Source organism: Nicotiana tomentosiformis, chromosome 1 (assembly GCF_000390325.3).
Source record: "Nicotiana tomentosiformis chromosome 1, ASM39032v3, whole genome shotgun sequence".
Taxonomy (NCBI): domain Eukaryota; kingdom Viridiplantae; phylum Streptophyta; class Magnoliopsida; order Solanales; family Solanaceae; genus Nicotiana; species Nicotiana tomentosiformis.
Window position 1 is genome coordinate 87,453,186 of NC_090812.1, and position 17,861 is coordinate 87,471,046.

At 37.3% G+C, this 17,861-nt stretch overlaps 2 protein-coding genes across 2 annotated transcripts in view; one reads left to right on the top strand and one right to left on the bottom strand.

Moving 5' to 3' along the window:
• The first annotated feature begins 7,645 nt into the window (after nt 1-7,645).
• On the top strand, nt 7,646-12,375 carry LOC104104872 (probable glycosyltransferase STELLO1). Its single transcript, XM_009613058.4, has 3 exons — nt 7,646-9,728; nt 11,427-11,553; nt 11,631-12,375. Exons 1-3 carry the CDS (start codon nt 8,041-8,043, stop codon nt 12,096-12,098), a joined length of 2,283 nt encoding a protein of 760 aa, XP_009611353.1. The 5' UTR covers nt 7,646-8,040; the 3' UTR covers nt 12,099-12,375.
• Nucleotides 12,376-12,482: 107 nt separating this feature from the next.
• The window catches only part of LOC104104875 (alpha-N-acetylglucosaminidase), a 36,892-nt gene continuing 31,513 nt past the window's right edge, over nt 12,483-17,861 (bottom strand). Inside the window, exons 17-19 of the mRNA XM_070186902.1 lie at nt 13,431-13,668; nt 13,043-13,121; nt 12,483-12,945 (exon numbers count right to left, since the gene is read on the bottom strand). Coding sequence (XP_070043003.1) covers nt 12,710-12,945; nt 13,043-13,121; nt 13,431-13,668 — 553 coding nt within the window. The 3' untranslated portion in view covers nt 12,483-12,709. The remainder of the gene's footprint in view (nt 12,946-13,042; nt 13,122-13,430; nt 13,669-17,861) is intronic.

Genomic DNA, 17,861 nt, shown 5'->3' on the forward strand with positions numbered 1-17,861 from the left:
CAAAAAAGAATATAGGGAACTGTACTCAATATCACACTGTTGCAGCGTGCAACCCGATCCGCAAAAAAGAATCTATATAAAAAAAATACTTACCGAGCTAGGATGCTCATTACTTACAAAATATACGAACATCGGACACAAGCACGCTAAGTGCATAATACCATCTTTGGAAGGACCGACAACGCCATACGCTACAAAACTTAAGCACAACTAAGGTGCGATATATGATCTGAATCTCGAGAGCCATCCTGCTCACATAACACTATCGCTATGCGGAACCTCAACACATAAGAATTTTATCAAGTCGCTTCATAACTCACACGACACAATATAGTATTACATGAAATAACCAACGACGAAACGACATCCAACGTCCGAATACTCCTCCATAGGGAGCTTTTATGCTGAAATGAACACATCCGGCCTGATATAGAGCCCGTATTCATATTTAAATCTATCCACAGACCTCAAGTTGATTCTGATCGCACTGTACTAGGCTAATAACCTTTCAAGGATCCATAATAAACCTTTTTCCCATAACACACAAGAATAGCCATCATAATGGGAACAAACTTCCACAGTCCACAGCCAAATGAACCGAGCGCCCTCTATGCATAAATTCTCGAATCAGCGATATTACCACAATCTTCATACTTGGTTTCAATCTTTACTCAATCAAGTGACTACATATCACTCTTACACAATCTTTCCATGAAACACACTCCCACGACCTTCCGCACCAGGTAACAAGTCTGCACATCCATGCTACCAGTTACACTAATGATGTAAAGCATATCAAGAATCCACAAATTAATACACAAGGTCTCTTACGCCTGACATCGACTTTAGATGATGCCAAAAACAATACCATCTTACTTTAAACATCTAAATCCCTTTCCTGCTCATCCGAGCTCATGACATCCTTGTCAACATCGGACCGAAATCTTAAATCCTCAACTTTCGAATCCTATGCTACTTAGTACCCTTAACCACACCAATGCGCAGGAGTACAAGAATTTCATCATAACTCCCGAACCACTAATAGGGTAAACACTTCATCATATAGAAACCATCTTCTTAACTCATTTCAAGAGAATCATTGCAACACGTGACTGAATTCCCATATCCGTAGAAAATACCTGCCTCAAGTAGTGGTCTAAACCACTATAACTCTTCTGGGATCCCTCTACACATAACATGTCATAATACTTAAATTTCTCCAAATAAAATCAATTACGATGGCCGTCAAGCCTCGCACGTACCGTCAGAAATCACATGTATAGTTCAATGTGCTGAAGGAACTGATCATTGCCACCATCATGCCGATTCAACCATTGTTAGTCGACCCGTCTTTTCTCAATTTATTCTCAACTTGCCTTAGAAATAATAATAGCTCCATTCATTACATCATGAACTCAAATCCGTACTCATCCCGAGTGACCTTATTTCACGAGACCACGCTATTTCAAAACTCACTAATCATCTCATATCCCTCCTTGTGCGCACTTTCACATCTTCAATTGGTATACCCATTCTGATACTTATTTTATGAATCCGAAGTTATTTTCTTCCGTTTCTCTATTGCTACACCACAACCTGAAGATAACGCAGAGTACTCCAAGCCCCATTTCATAATTTGTTGCAAAAGCTCGATACTCAACCATACTATAGACTCGAGATCCTTAGACACCACACTTTAAATTTTTGAATCCACTAGGACCATTATTGAGAGTCACTTGCTCTGACTTGTTCCCAAACATGATCAATTCCAAGGCCCTGCTAGCTCATGGACACTTTATCAAGGAAATATCCGACTATTTCACTTTCCTGTGCATTATATATACACGAAGCATAAACTCTGAGTCTTCCAAAAAAAACTAAATATGAATTAATAAGGCCAAATATGGCACACATTCCCTAAATACTTTGCTCAAATTACCATTGATGTTTTCTTTCCTTTAGTTGCAATGACCCACCAATACACCGATAACCAGAAACAGCACAAGTTGACACTACGCAATCCAATCATAGACGGTGGGGCTCTCCCACTTAGCTTGAAGCTACAATTACAATTTTTTTTTTGGGAATCCATCGAGATTCTTTCTTTATTGTTAACATGATCCTGCACACGCAACTCGCCAAATTTTTCTCAAAATCCTTCTATTAACCTTTAATAAATACTCCGAACTACTAGCCACATTTACATATTAAATCTCTTACCGGGTAGCCAGTAGAATTCTTCACAGAAGCTTCGTCAACACCACACGACCGCTAACCTGCTCACAGGAGATAGCCCACTTGTGAAAATTACATGCTGATATATTCCAATGTCGATGCACTGAGTGCAATTACTACGAAATCAATAGATCATCCTGAGTCCGAGCTCATTCACTAGCTGCACCAGTCCGTTCACTCCTCATGGACGTCAACTAGAGGTGCGACAATACCTTCCAATCCAAAGTCATGTTGTATCCTTCTTCATATCAAGCAACTCCCTCCTGTTGTATCCAATCTTCCTCAATATAGCAGCTAATATTACAACTTAAGTCCGTAGACCTAGTCATTATCCATTCTACATCCCAAATCACTCCAAACGTTCCTCAAGACGTGTAATCATCCTACCACGTAACCCATGTGCTACCTTGGCACTCCCCCACTTTGGTCAACCATCTCCTTTAAGCAACTACTCTGCTTCTATTTTCTTACACTTGGCCTTTTCAGAACCTAACCACCCCAGGGCACCTACTATATGTCCTTCCTCATCCTTCGCTGCCCAGTTGTTGTTTTAACTCAAAATCCGTCTCTATAGCACTTGAACCAATAGCTCGTTACCAGCTTTAAACCTTTCTGACGATCATCCTTCTTGAGACATCAACACTAAAAACGCTGCTTCGATCCTGAATCACTGCACACCACGATCTCTAACGATTGTTTCCCCTATACAAATTCCTAACATCCCGTCGTGAAGGCGAGTTGAAGAAAACCATAACACCGGTGAACTTTAACGCATTTTACAAGGCGATGACACCATATCAAAATTGAGAATTCTACCACACTCGAAAATATCAAGCTTCGTTACTCCATCAACCTCAAACCCGAACATTCATAGTTCGGTTGCCTTTTCTCTGCTGGAATTAAAACATGGAACCTATGAATTATGCACTGAGAAAAACCATCTTTCAAGTCGTTTACTGCCCTGACACATAGATAGGCATTCTACCATTACATAAACACTATGCGATAACAACGCATGAATCGTCATAACAATCAATGCCAAATCTCAGAACCTTAGGTACTGTTGATACTGAACTGAAACGATAGAGCGGCCTTTCGCAAGGCGACGGCAATAGCCCAATTAATTACACAGGGAGAATCATCCTGTACTACATCTATAGTACCATTAAAAATTTCCTCGATCCCCCAATTTATAACAAGCACTTCACGTCGCATAAGATTGAATAGGAAGGAAATGTAGGCACAAGCCTCAAAGGAATCGAATCGCACGATGAGGAATCAAAAAGGAAAGTATTCCTAACAACCCTGTAGCCTCTCGAAGATAAGCACAGACGTCTCCATACCGATCCGCAAGACTCTACTAGACTCGCTCATGACTCGTGAGACCTACGTGAACCTAATGCTCTGATACCATGTTGTCACGACCCAAAATCTAATTAAAGGCCATGATGGCACCGGACACCACTGTCAGGCAAGCCAACCATAATCAATTAACTTAATTACCCATTTTAGTATTTTTGAAATAAAAGTTTCTTCAATGAACTTGTAAAGATAAAACTCATAGAGTAAATGATAAATATTTTTAGCAACTAATTTCTAAACAATTCACAACCATTCCCAAAACCCGGTATCACAAGTGCATGAGCATTTACTAGAAAATTAAAAATAAAATACAACATCTCTCCAGAATATAAATTAGACAGGAAAATATAATAACTCTGAAGGAGACTCTGTTAGCTGCGGATTGTAATATATAATCCAACTCACCTATGTCCCCATAATTATTAACCACACCTCTGCGCCCACAAGGCCGCTATACATATATGTACCTGCACAATAAAATATGCAGCAAGTACAGTATGAGTACGAAAATAACGTGTACCCAGTAAGTATCAAGCCTAATCTCGAAGTGGTAGAGACGAGATAGCCGACTTTGACACTCACTATGGGTCAATAATAATAATTAGAATAAATTATAATTATTCAAATCAGCATGCTCACAGAGTTAACAATAATTTTATTCAATTAGCAGAAATAATAAAAATCCTTTAAATGCAACAATTTTCCAATTTATTTATTTAAATCATGCAATTTCAATAAAACTTTCAATTTATCAAATAGCTTTACAAGCTGCAATTTAATTTCAATAACTTTTTAATTTATCAATTAAATCTCATTTACAGGAATAACAATTAATTCCTTAACAAGCAAGAATAATAATTCATTAAATTCCAAGGATTTTCCAATTTATCAATTAGCTTCGCAATCTGAAATAAATTATTAAAGTATCGTGTAATTATTATTATTAAGCACGATTTCTGCCGAGGACATACGACCCGATCCAGAGTGTCGTGTACACTGCCGAGGGACGTGCGACGCGATCCATAGATGCATCTATCCTGCCGAGGCGTTCGGCCCGCTCCACAAGAAAAGATGACATTTTCTTATGTACCTCCGGAAAGAGAGTATATTTATTATGAGATAAATTCGAGAGGAGAACAATTTCTTTTAACAATTAATTGATTTAAAATCAAGCATATGAGATTTCCATCCTTTAATATCTTTATCTAACAATTCACAATATATTCATATATATCAATTAATATTAATTAATCAAGGAATACAATTTACACAAGTAATTCATATTTTGAGTCCTAAACTACCCGGACTTTAGCATTAATAGTAGCTACGCACGGACTCTCGTCACCTCGTGCGTACGTAGCCCCCACAATTCGCAACAATTATTCAATTTAATCCCTATGAGGTAATTTTCCCCTCACAAGATTAGACAAGAGACTTACCTCGTCTCAAACTCCAATTTCCAATTATCGCGTCACGTAAAATTCTCGATTCGATGCCGAAAAATCCGAAACTATCCAAAAGTTATATATAATAATTAATATACGCTCAATAAATTCAAAATTCATCTATTAAATAAATTACCCTATCCAAAATGGTAAAATTCCTAAAATTCACCCCAGGCCACGTGCTCGGATTCTGAAAATTTTCGGATGAAAATGTTACTCATAATCTCAAGAACTTGAATATACAATTTCTACCTAATTCCATAACTATTTTCGTGGTCAAAATCTCATTTTTATAAAAATCTAGGTTTTTCATCTAACTCTTTGATTTCTAAGATTTACTAGTTATAATCTACTTATAATCTATGTATTTAACTCAAAGGGTGTAGAATTAACTTATCTCCAAGTTGATAGTTGAAACTCCTCACAAAGAGCTCTGAAATCACCCAACAATGGATGAAAAATAGAAAGAAATGGACTGAGTTTTCGTCCGTTTTAAGGTTCTGCCCATACAGGTTTTTCGCACCTGCGGAAGGAGTACTGCACATGCGGCTTTCGCACCTGCGGAAATTTCTCGCAGGTGCGCATTTTCCTTCTTTTCCTGGTTCCACACCTGCGGAAGAAATGCTCGCTTCTGCGCAAGCGCAGATGCGCCCATCCCTTCGCACCTGCACATTATTCCGCTTCTGCACACAAGGCCATCGCACCTGTGCGTTCGCAGGTGCGCCAAATGCTTCGCATCTGCGATGGCTGGGCAGGTTTCTCTTGTTCGCACCTGCGAGCTCGCACCTGCGGCTGTCCAAGCGCATGTGCGATTATGACAGTAGCTGGGAGCTTCAGTCCTTGCTCAATTTCCCAAAATTGGTCTGAGCCTCGTCCGGTTAACACTCAGGACCCCCGGGGCCCCGCCCGAACATACCAACAGGTTTGAAATCATAAAACGGACTCGTTAGAACTCTCGTAACACGTAAAACAATATCAAATCTAAGAATTATACCCTAAACCAAATTGATTCAAACTTAAGAATTTTAAGTTCTTCAATTTACTTCCAATGCACCGAAATATACTTAAACTATTCGAAATAACACGAGAATTTGCGTGCAAATCTTAAATCAATATACAGAACTATTCCCAAACTCGAAATTCCAAACGGATTTCAATTACTCAAAATTCTACTCCAAACCAAATTTAAAGAATTTTAAACCTTCAAATAGTTAATTTTCACTATTAAGCGCCAAAATGCTCTCGGGTTATCCAAAACCCGATTCGAACATACGCCCAAGTCCGAATTCATCATAAGAACCTATTGGAACCGTCAAATCCCGATTCCGATGTTGTTTTCTTAAAATGTTAACCGAAGTCAAACTTATCTATTTAAAGTTAACTTAAGGAACTAAGTATTCCGATTTCAACCCAAACACTTCCAAATCCCCAACCAACTATCCCCGCGAGTCATAAATTAATAAAAGCATGTTTGGGGAGTTTTATTTTAGGGAACAGGTTTCTAAAAGTCGAAATGACCGGTTGGGTCGTTACATACCTTTTTACTAAGATTCTTGCATAACTTTTCCACTTGATCCAAGAACTACTTGAATATTCGAAAGCTCATCAATCATTCATCACTGTCAGAAGGAATATCCACAAATCTCATCCCTTTTCAGGTGACTCGCATGTTCTTATTTACTTAAATATCATTCATTGCTGTTTATTATTATTTAATGTTATCTTTCACCTTTTGGGCCGTTGAATATTGTTAGAGTTGTCCACATTTATTGCTATTCGGTCAAATATACACATTATCTACTACAAAATCGGTTATCCTGTCTTTTGGATATTAATATTAGCTAAGATTGACTTTACTTTATTTAAACCTAATTGGTTGAACCCGAATCTAAATTTTGGATCAAACAACAAGCATATTAAGAAATAGCAAGATCATCCATTTAGTATAATGAATCACATAGTCACCTAAAATTCAAATAGAGGTTCTTTTCTTGAAAATTATTGTTTTATTTTTAAATTTCTTAAGTTAGAGACTCTATTTCCATCAAGCGATATCATGTATTAAATGAATCCTTCACAAAATTTTATAATCGCCATAACTACCTAGAACTCGCTTATCTCGTTACTTCAAAAGAAGTTGTCTTACAATTAGGTGATTTTCTCAATTACGCAGAGTAGGTGAGATTAATTTGTTTAGTATTTAAACAGCTTGGTCAATTTCTTCACCCAATCAAGACTGCTGAGACTGTTCAAATTATATATTCGACCTTGAATCACTTAGAATTTGTGGAAGGTTCATAATTTAAGTACTATGCTAAATTGTTATTTACCACTCCAACTAAAAACACCTATCTCATGTTTCATTTAAATTGTTCCTTAATTACATTCACTAACTTAAAAGGAAAATATTTTCTGCACCCTTCGATAGTTTGGTTTATTCTATTATAAAATGAGTATTTGGAGACCTACTTTTATACATAAACAAATTATCTCTACTTTTAATATCATTTTCATTTTATAATAAAATTTTAATTCTTATAGTATGTTGCAATATTGTATAAATTCGCCAATGATTGATACGAGCTAACAACAAGAAAACAAACCAAGGCTGTGAATCTCACGGGCCTTTTCAAGCGCGTGTAGCATTGAATTCTGAATATGAAATGTTAACAAACAAAACTGTCGGCGATTAAAGAGAGACTCAGTGTGTGTTTCTGTACGAATTCCCTGTTGACTGATTGAGTGAAGCTGTGATTCAAGTTCAAGAGCCCCTTCTACTGCCAAAGGTGAGACTCACAGTCTCAGATCAGAATATACTTTTTAATTTTATCCATATAAAGTATAGCATTTACATCAGTTCAAGTTGAAAGTAGTAATCTGTGTAAATCTTGTAAATTTTCTTCTTATTTGATTTGAAGAAGAGGGTGTTGCATCAATGAGTTTTAAAGCTAATACCCATTTCAGAAATTAGTTTAGATTTTGTAATATTGATTCAATTATGGTTAATCAAGATCATTCATCTCCTAAACCCTCAAAACCCCATTTCTTGAAACACAAAGCTGCACATTATTCTGAGACTAAAAATCTTGACTTTTCCACATGGGTATCTGAGAACTCTGTTAAACTCATTGTTATTTCACTATTGACTCTTAGTGTGGCAGCCCTTTTTTATTTTCGTACTTCCAGTGTACCCTCCTCACTCCTATGCTTCCAGAATTCTCACCAAAGCCAAATTAAAAAACCAGAGTTACCAAAACTTGATCTTGATTCAGTAAAGCCAATTTTAGATAAGTCCTCTCCGTTTTCGTCGTTTCGCTCAGAGCAATGGATTGTTGTAGCTGTATCAAATTACCCCTCCAGTTCACTCCAAAGTCTTGTTAGGTTAAAGGGTTGGCAAGTTCTTGCAATAGGCAATTCAAGAACCCCGAAAGATTGGAGCTTGAAAGGTGCAATTTTTCTTTCTCTGGAGCAACAAGCGAGTTTGGGGTTTAGAGTGGTGGATTTCCTTCCTTATGATTCGTATGTGAGAAAGAGCGTCGGGTATCTTTTTGCAATCCAACATGGTGCAAAGAGAATATTTGATGCTGATGATCGCGGGGAAGTGATTGGTGGGGATCTGGGGAAACATTTTGATTTGGAGTTGGATGACGCCACTGTTAAGAAGCAAACAATTTTGCAGTACAGTCTTGAGATTGAGAATAAGACTGTTGTCAATCCTTATATACATTTTGGGCAAAGGTCAGTTTGGCCTAGAGGATTGCCACTGGAAAGTGTTGGTTTTGTAAATCATGAAGAGTTCTATACTGAAGTGTCGGGAGGAAGGCAATTCATACAACAAGGAATATCAAATGGGCTACCTGATGTTGATTCAGTTTTTTATTCTACAAGAAAGACTGGGTCAGAAGCATTTGATATTATATTTGATGAACATGCCCCGAAAGTGGCATTGCCTCAAGGTCTAATGGTGCCAATCAATTCATTCAACACATTGTTTCACTATAATGCGTTTTGGTCGTTGATGCTCCCAGTGTCAGTCAGCACCATGGCTTCTGATGTCTTAAGAGGTTATTGGGCACAAAGGTTGTTATGGGAGATTGGCGGCTTTGTTGTGGTGTATCCTCCTACTCTACATAGGGATGACAATGTTGAAGCATATCCATTTTCAGACGAAAAAGATTTGCATGTAAATGTGGGTCGCTTAATCAGATTTTTAGTTTCTTGGAAATCTGAAAAACAAAGGTCGTTTGAGAAAATCTTAGAATTGAGCCATTCAATGGCATTAGAAGGGTTTTGGAGCGAGAATGATGTCAAATTTACAGCTGCATGGTTGCAAGACTTGGCCGCTGTTGGGTATCAGCAGCCAAGACTGATGGCAGTACAGTTAGATCTGCAAAAGGCAGCTGTCAAACGTGGAGATAAAAAGGAGTTTGTCCCCCGAAAACTACCTTCTGTACATCTTGGTGCTGAGGAATCAGGTACAGTAAATTACGAAATTGGGAACTTGATAAGGTGGAGGAAGAATTTTGGCAATGTTGTGCTAATTATGTTTGTTACTGGGCCCGTGCAACAAACCGCATTAGAATGGAGATTGTTATATGGCAGGATCTTCAAAACTGTGGTTATACTGTCAACACAAGCTGATGCAGATCTTGCTGTTGAGCAAGGACAATTGGATCAAGCATACAAGTAAGTTAACGACATCATTATTTTCTATTTACACATTCATAACACAAAGTATTTCTTCCCATCAGTTTGCGTCATATTTTGTATGTCCAGCTAATTCTTCGATACTTACATTTTGATATCACCGAAAACACACTCCCTTCCAGGAAAAAATGGCCTACTTTATCTTTTCCAAGTAAACTTGACATGTTTCCTTAATGAAATTGTTTTTCTCCCTCTAGCTTTCAAACTAATCAATCAACTATGTCTCAACCCATTAAGTTGGTCGGGTATACAAATCGTCTGTACACTTTTTTTCTCTATTTGCAACCATTTCATCCCTATACGAGGTAATCTTCTTAAGACATAGCAGGGGTTATCTAAAACCAGTGTTGTCAAAGGTGCGCTTATAACGTGCTTACGTCCTAAAGCGAGGCCCAAAACATGTTTAACGCTTCGCGTCGCTTAGTGGGCACTTTAGTGTCGTCATCAAGACTCTAAGGCATACTTTTCCTTGCCAATGAGTGTAATATTGAAGAGGAGACGCTAAACAATTGATATTTTACTTTATCCTGATTTTTTCCCAATTTCGCTGTCCATATATTTTTTATTCATGCTTATAATTATTAGTCTTGGACGACACATACATATTTGCATTTTTTCTCCCTTTGCGCCTTTTTTTCATTAAAAAAGCCTACGCTTTATTTGCGCTTTGCGCTTAAAGCCCCAACGGACCTTAGAGTTTTTTTGCATTTTTCGCCTTTGATAACACTGTCGGTATTCATGTGATCTTGCACATGTGATCCCTGCATTCATATATAGTCTTTCAGTCTAGAAAGAGCTTTTAGACTTCTGATAAATACCAGGCTTAACATAAGTATAACAACTAGAAGCTTTAATCCGTCCTAGTTGGTATCGCTTATATGGATCCTTTGCTTCCATTAGGTTTTTTCGTCCACTAGGTATGCATTGATTCCGAGATATTGTTGGTCTTTTGAGACAACCTTCCTCCATTGGCACCTTCAATCGTCATAATATGGTACCGTGTATTTGGAAATGTACGATATGGCCAAACAATCTTCGGTTTTCCTTATCATTTTATCCTTTAAGTGTGCTACTTGTATCATTTGTTTAGTGTGATCATTTCTAATCTTGTCCAATTTTGTATACCATACAACCAAAACCTAATATCTGTATTTTTACGACATTCATCTTGTGGAAATGGGCAGGCTGAATTTCCATGTAACATTATTGGTTGCCTCTGATCTGTAACTCTACGTAGATTGTTTTTATATTGAATCTCGAGTAGCAATGTGCTGAGGGTGGGAAACAGAGTTACAGAGGTTTGCGCATTTATTAAAACGGCTGGGATGGGAGCCCAGGGGTTGTATGAGCTGGCTAACAGTTATAGGTAGTATTCCTTGATGAAGCATATGTTAAAGTCCTATTTATGGTAATCTAGCGACACCTTTGTATGAAACTGGTCCTTCTGCAAAATATTCTAGTAAGTAGTATCAACACATTCCTTTTTTCGGGGGTAAATGGTTCATGTTGATTTGTGCATTTCATACTACTGTATGGCCATTTTCTGTAATTCATAATAAGACGTGTTTAATACAATTAGTACTTTGATTTTGTTTGTTACTTTTGTAAAGGTTGATTGGTTCCATGTGAAAGGAGCCGATTTGTACATTTTTTGCTGACACTCAAATCCATTCTCAGGTATCTTCCAAGGATATTCGAAAGATTTAATAGCACAGAAGGATTTCTCTTCCTACAGGACAATACAATTTTGAACTACTGGAACCTTTTGCAAGCCGACAAATCTAAGTTGTGGATCGCCAATAAGGTAACATATATGACCTTTGCATCATGAAAAATAATTGTCCTAAAAACAAATGTTCATCCCTCAATCAATTGAATCAGGTGCCTACATCTCGAAACATGATCAACGGAAAGGACTCCTCATGGTTTGTTAAGCAAGCAGAGATGGTGAAGAAAGTAGTAAGCACAATGCCAGTTCACCTACAAGTCAATTACAAGGAGAATGGCCCAACTGATCAGACCATCGCCTTGTGCGGCTCTGAGGTGTTCTATGTTCCTCAACGTTTCGTTCAGGACTTTGTTGATCTTGTAGACTTAGTTGGTGATCTTGATATACACTACAAAATTGCTGTACCCATGTTCTTCATGGCCATGGATTTACCTCAGAACTTTGACACCTTGCTGAATAAAATGGTTTATAAGACAGGAGCATCGTCAACCGATTTGTTAAAACTTTATTCAGCTCAAGTACCAGCTGTGCACCCATTGGTTGTTTCCACTGAATCTGATTTTATAAAGTTGATAAGACTCATGGCAGCTGGTGATCCTTTGCTGATGGAATTGGTTTAGGATCTCATGTTAGTGTGAAGATACTGATATTTTAGAAGACAACATCATGTAAAATGGAGTTAGTTTTCCAACTGCTCATTCCCAACTTGGAGGAAAAAGAAAAAGGTAGAGTTTATAGTGAAATCTTATAGTTCTTTTTTCTTCTTCAAAGATGGATCTCTATCAGTCTTTCAAGTGTGTATTCTTATAATCATTGGTCATTCCTCTGTTTGTTATCCACCTGTATACACATTGACAATTGAAATACGCCCTTATTTGATTGATTTTTTATTCTGGACTTTTTATCTTCTGTGGGTTGTGGGTATTAGCTGATATTGCTACTTCTGAGGAGCCTCGGCTAGGATTAAACGCCTTGGGTAAATTATCTCTAGTGGAGTTATAAAGTACTCACCAACTTCCTAATAGGGAAAGTTGTTCACATTTTGATTGAAACAGGAAGTACTCACCAATTTCCTACATCTGAACACTGCTAAAGAGGGGGGTGTCCCGTGAAAACTATAGCTCTCTTTGCAATATCAGTTGTTGATGGTAATAAGGTGTACAACAATTATACAAGTGACGGGGATTTCCATTTTTGTTCATGTTTGATTATGGAAATGGATAATCTCATCTCAACTGAAATACTTCTCAAATAGAGCAGTAGCAATAGCAAGGGCGTTTCCTTGAGCCTTCACAGGGTAAAGCTCTGTACTTTCTTGCCACTTATTTGAATATGCTATCCACTCTTTTCTCCATTCCTCCAACTTGAAGTCCATTTTTTCTTCCAAGCTTTTAGAAAGGAGCTTGAAATACATTGATGCTCGTGGAAGATAGTATGCTTCCAATAAGCCACTCCAAAACTTGTTTGCTGAGTGAAGACAAGTAAAATATCAAATTTCTTAACAATTTTTACGATATAAAGTAAATACAAAGAATAAGAATAATCTGATGGAGAAAAAACTTACCATAATCATGAAGTTGACTCTTATTGTACTTTGTGTTGTCGAACCACATAGTTACTTGTGTCCTTGCATTCCACTCGTACTAAAAATAAAAACTGAAGGATCAGTAGACAGTCATGAAGAATTAGATTACATACAAAGTCTACGACCAGCAAATGGAGGAGAAGCTACATTCACTTGTCTGGTTCTTTTCATCGTCTGTTTTTCTATTATTCTACAAAGGCAAGAGACATGCTAAGACACTACCAGCTAAGTTATTTCAACTTAACAAATTTCACTCTCATTCTTCTTTTCCTGTTAAATCAAGTTACTCAAGTTGATAGAAGATACAAGAATCTTCATTTAGCTCTTCATAAAAATAAAAAAAGAATCTTCATTTAGCTGTTCTGACCTGCTTCTTCTCATCAGAATTCATAGCCAAATTTTTGGCACTCTCCAGCCACGTTCCAAGTAGAAAATTGTCATCAGCTGCTAGAAGCTTGTCAATGTCCTTGATGAGTTGAAGGAATTTCTGACTATGCAGACTCAATGCTTTAGAATCCTCACGGCGGAAAGCAGATATTGCATCCAAGTAGACCTGGTTTGCAAGCTTGGAAAGTGACTGTCTGCTTAAATCCACCAAATCATATCTGTTGAAGCCAAATACATAAGTAGTATTCTCCCAATGCCTTTCTCTTTGTAAAGGAATTTTAAGTTTCTCTATGAGTTATAACAATTACTCTCTCTATTCCATTTTATATCACAATCTTTCTTTTTGTTAGTTCCAAGAAGATTAACAACTTTCTATATCTGGAAACTCCTTTTTTAAATTGATAATAGTGTCTGGGCCAGTTTGCACACAACTCAACTATTCCACTAGGTACCTACTATCTCCCCAACACAAGCACCAGATAACTCTACCCGCCAAGGATTAGGCAGATGAGAAGAAATTACCTAATGTTTTATGTCTCTTTGAGATTTGAACTTTGCTCTCCCATGATTTTCACCCACTTCATCGACTGTTATACAACACCTTTCGGTACTTATATGTGAGAACTCTTTATTATTAACATTCTCATTTTGTCTAAATAACATGCTCTCATGAAATTGACATGGTATATTGAAGACAACTAGAATATAAGGGTGCTTTTTTTACATAATATATATTTAGCTTGTATGTCAGCAATCTCTTATTTTCTCAAGCTCCATTTCCAATAAAAAATGTCATATAAATTGGAACATTGGCAGCAATTCCGACTAATCAGAAAGTGCATGCCCTATGATGTGAAAGACAGTGGGAAGCCCACAAATGTATCAAATGGTCTTGAAAAATAGGTTTTCGAATTTGACTTGTATTACCCACTGCTTGAAATAGCATATATACATATCCCTGACTTTCCGTTTTTCATTTCTTCACGGGTTGTAAGTTCAATGGAAACAGTACTTCACAGTTAATAATTACTTATTAAAATGTTCTACTCCTTCCTCCCAGCTTAGATGTCACATTTGTTTAGAGACGACTATTAAGGAGAAGTTAGTGTTTTATTATACTTGCGGAAAGTGGATTCTGTGGAAATGAAGTTGTCTTTACAAAAAAATTGCAATCAATTTTTTTTTGAAATTGAACTGTTTTCGATATAATTATGGAATGCATCTATAAAATATTGCTAACATACAGTATCATCTGGGATAGTGGCTCCTCAAAAATGTCACTTAACCAATAACTGGAATTTAGCTAAAATTGTTTTTGTGATTCTTAAAAAGAACGGAGAACAATGAAGATATTATCCAATCGCGGGTTTCACTCAGAAAATTCTGAGCATAAAAGGAAGCTGCTAAAATCAATTTGCAACTGTTAAAAGAAATCCACTAAACAGAACAGATGCTTTCTTTTAAAAATCACATAGACCTGTTATTCAGACTATTTGTTGAAGATTTGCTTCAGTTACTGTTGCAATTTTTTGGCATAATAAGTTAGCTTAGTTTTAGGATGAATCTAATGTTTTGAATTTAAATTTCTGTTAGATTTTTTAGGTTTGTTGAGATATTTCAGATTTTTTGAATTCTTGTTATGCAGATTTTTCTGCATATTATGCTCTCAAGTTGGCTATTTAAAGCCCTCTATGTTTGTTAAAAAAGAGAGACAATTTCAATCAATAATTTTAATAATCTTGCTGTCCCATCTTTTACAAAACCAACAGTGGTATCAAGAGCCTCATTGGTTTTACGGGATCTCTGAGTTCTTTCAAAGAACCATTTTCAAATCATTTTTAACCAATATCTATTTTTAAACCCATTTTCAAACATGGTAAGCAACAATCTCTCTTTGAATGCCCCCAAACTTTCACTGGTGAAAACTATCAGATTTGGTCAGTGAAAATGAAATTATATCTTGAAGCCTATGATCTATGGGAAGTTGTAATGGAAGATAGACCATTACAACTACTCCCTGCAAATCCTACCCTTATCAAAATTAAAAATCATTCCGAAAAGAAAATCAAAAAATACAAAGCCAAAACATACAGTATTAGCTTTGAAGGATGCGAATGGGAAGCTATGGCCCTATTCTTGAAGATAGACAGTAAGAAAAAGGAGATGAAAACAATGATGCGATCAAAAAACAAAAGCACAGTGGTTTCACCAAAATTAAAAGGAGTTTATGAGAGAAAGAATCTGAAGGTTGGAGTGAAGTACAAAGATGGAATCCCAAGGAACAAAGGGAGGCAACTACTTATTAAAAGCTGATGAAAATACACATAATTTCCTGGAATGTAAGGGGTCTTAATTGTGGGGGGGGGGGGGGGAAGGAATGGAGGGCAAACATTTACTGTCTGCAAGAAACGAAGATTGAGGGGGACTATGATGGTATTGCACAACAACTGGGTAGCAGTAGGTGGATTGATCATATAGAGCTAGAAGCAGAAGGGACAAGGGGAGGCATCTTAATTATGCTCCATGCAAGAGTGGAAAGAAAAGATCTTTGGTTAGAGTTGGGTGCTATGAAAGGATTATGTAATAGAAATTGGGTGGTATGTGGTGATTCCAACACCACTAGATTTGCAAATGAAAGGAAAAATAGGAACTCATACAGTAGAGCAATGGGAGATTTTTCAGAAACCGTGGAAGAACTGGAATTGATTGATCCTCCACTTCTGGGGGGGCCAATTCACCTGGAACCAAGGTGACAACTCTAAATGTGCTTCTAGAATAGACAGATTTCTCTTCTATATGGAGTGAGATGAGGAATTTAGTTTTATCAGACAGAGCCTTTTCCTAAAAGTAATATCTGATCCTAGACCAATCTCTTTGAAAGGTGGGGAATGAGAACTCAGCAAATCTTATTTTAAATTTGAAAATTGGTGATTAGATGTTGAAGAGTTTCCCTCAAAAGTGCAGACTTGGTGGAATTCATTTGTGATTGTTGGTAGGCCAGATTTTGTGCTAGCCACCAAATTAAAGCTCCTCAAAACCAAGCTAAAAGGGTGGAATAAGGAGGAGTATGGCAGTCTAGAGAAAAGGAAGAAGACAGTTCTCAGTAACATCTCAGTCTTTGATCAGATTCAAGAAAACAGAAGGCTCACAGAAGCAGAATTACTGGAAAAGGCCCTCATGTTAGAAATTCAGGAGTTAGCCAAGCATGAAGAGACAGCATGGAGGCAAAGGTCCAGATCCTTATGGCTAAAACAAGGGGACAAGAATACGAAGTTCTTCCACAAAATGGCTAATGCACATAGGAGATATAATCACATTAATAAGCTGGAGGTGCAAGGGCAAACGACCACAAACTCTGAAGAAATCAAGAAGGAAATCATAAACTTCTATCAGAAGTTGTACGCTGAACCTAAAATATGGAGGCCAAATTACAATCTTGATAGGGGGACCTTTCTAACAGAGGAGGAACGTTTATGGTTACAAAGAGAGTTTGAAGAACAAGAAGTGATGGAATGCCTCAAGTCCTGTGCTTCAGATAAAGCACCGGGACCTGATGGCTTCACCATGGGTTTTTTCCAGAAATGCGGGCCAACATTCAAGGAAGATGTCATGTTGACCCTGAAGAATTCACTCTAATGAATACTTTGAGAAGAGTTTAAATGCATCCTATGTGGCTCTTATCCCAAAGAAGAATGAGGCCAGAGAACTTAAAGATTTTAGGCCAATTAGCTTGATTGGAAGTGTTTACAAGATTATAGCCAAAGTCTTAACTGAGAGGCTGAAGACTGTAATTAACAAGCTCATTGGAGGTCATCAAATGACTTTCATAAAAGGAAGACAAATCATGGATGCTTCTCTTATTGCTAATGAGGTGGTTGACTCTAGACTCAAAAGCAAAATCCCAGGTGTTCTGTGCAAGCTAGATATAGAGAAGGCCTACGACCATGTCAACTGGAAGTTCCTCCTGAGATTAATGTTTGATATGGGCTTTGGAACTAAGTGGATTAACTGGATCCGTTTCTGTCTTAGCACTGTAAAATTCTCTATCTTGATTAATGGCTCACCCCAAGGTTTTTTCTCTTCAGAAAGGAGGTTAAGGCAAGGGGATCCTTTATCCCCCTATTTGTTTTTGATGGCAATGGAAGGGCTGAATGAGATGATCAACACTGCAAAGTCAAATGGCTGGATCAAGGGGTTCAAGGTGTCTAACATACAAAATTGCAGCCTAGACATTTCACATCTCCTGTATGCAGACGACTATCATTTTCATGGGAACTCAACCAGAAGATATGCTTCATCTCAGACTGATATTAACAACCTTTGAAGCTGTTGCAAGCTTACATGTTAACTGGGAAAAAAGTAAGCTATATCAGGTAAATGAAGTTCCAAACATACAGAATTTGGCTAATAT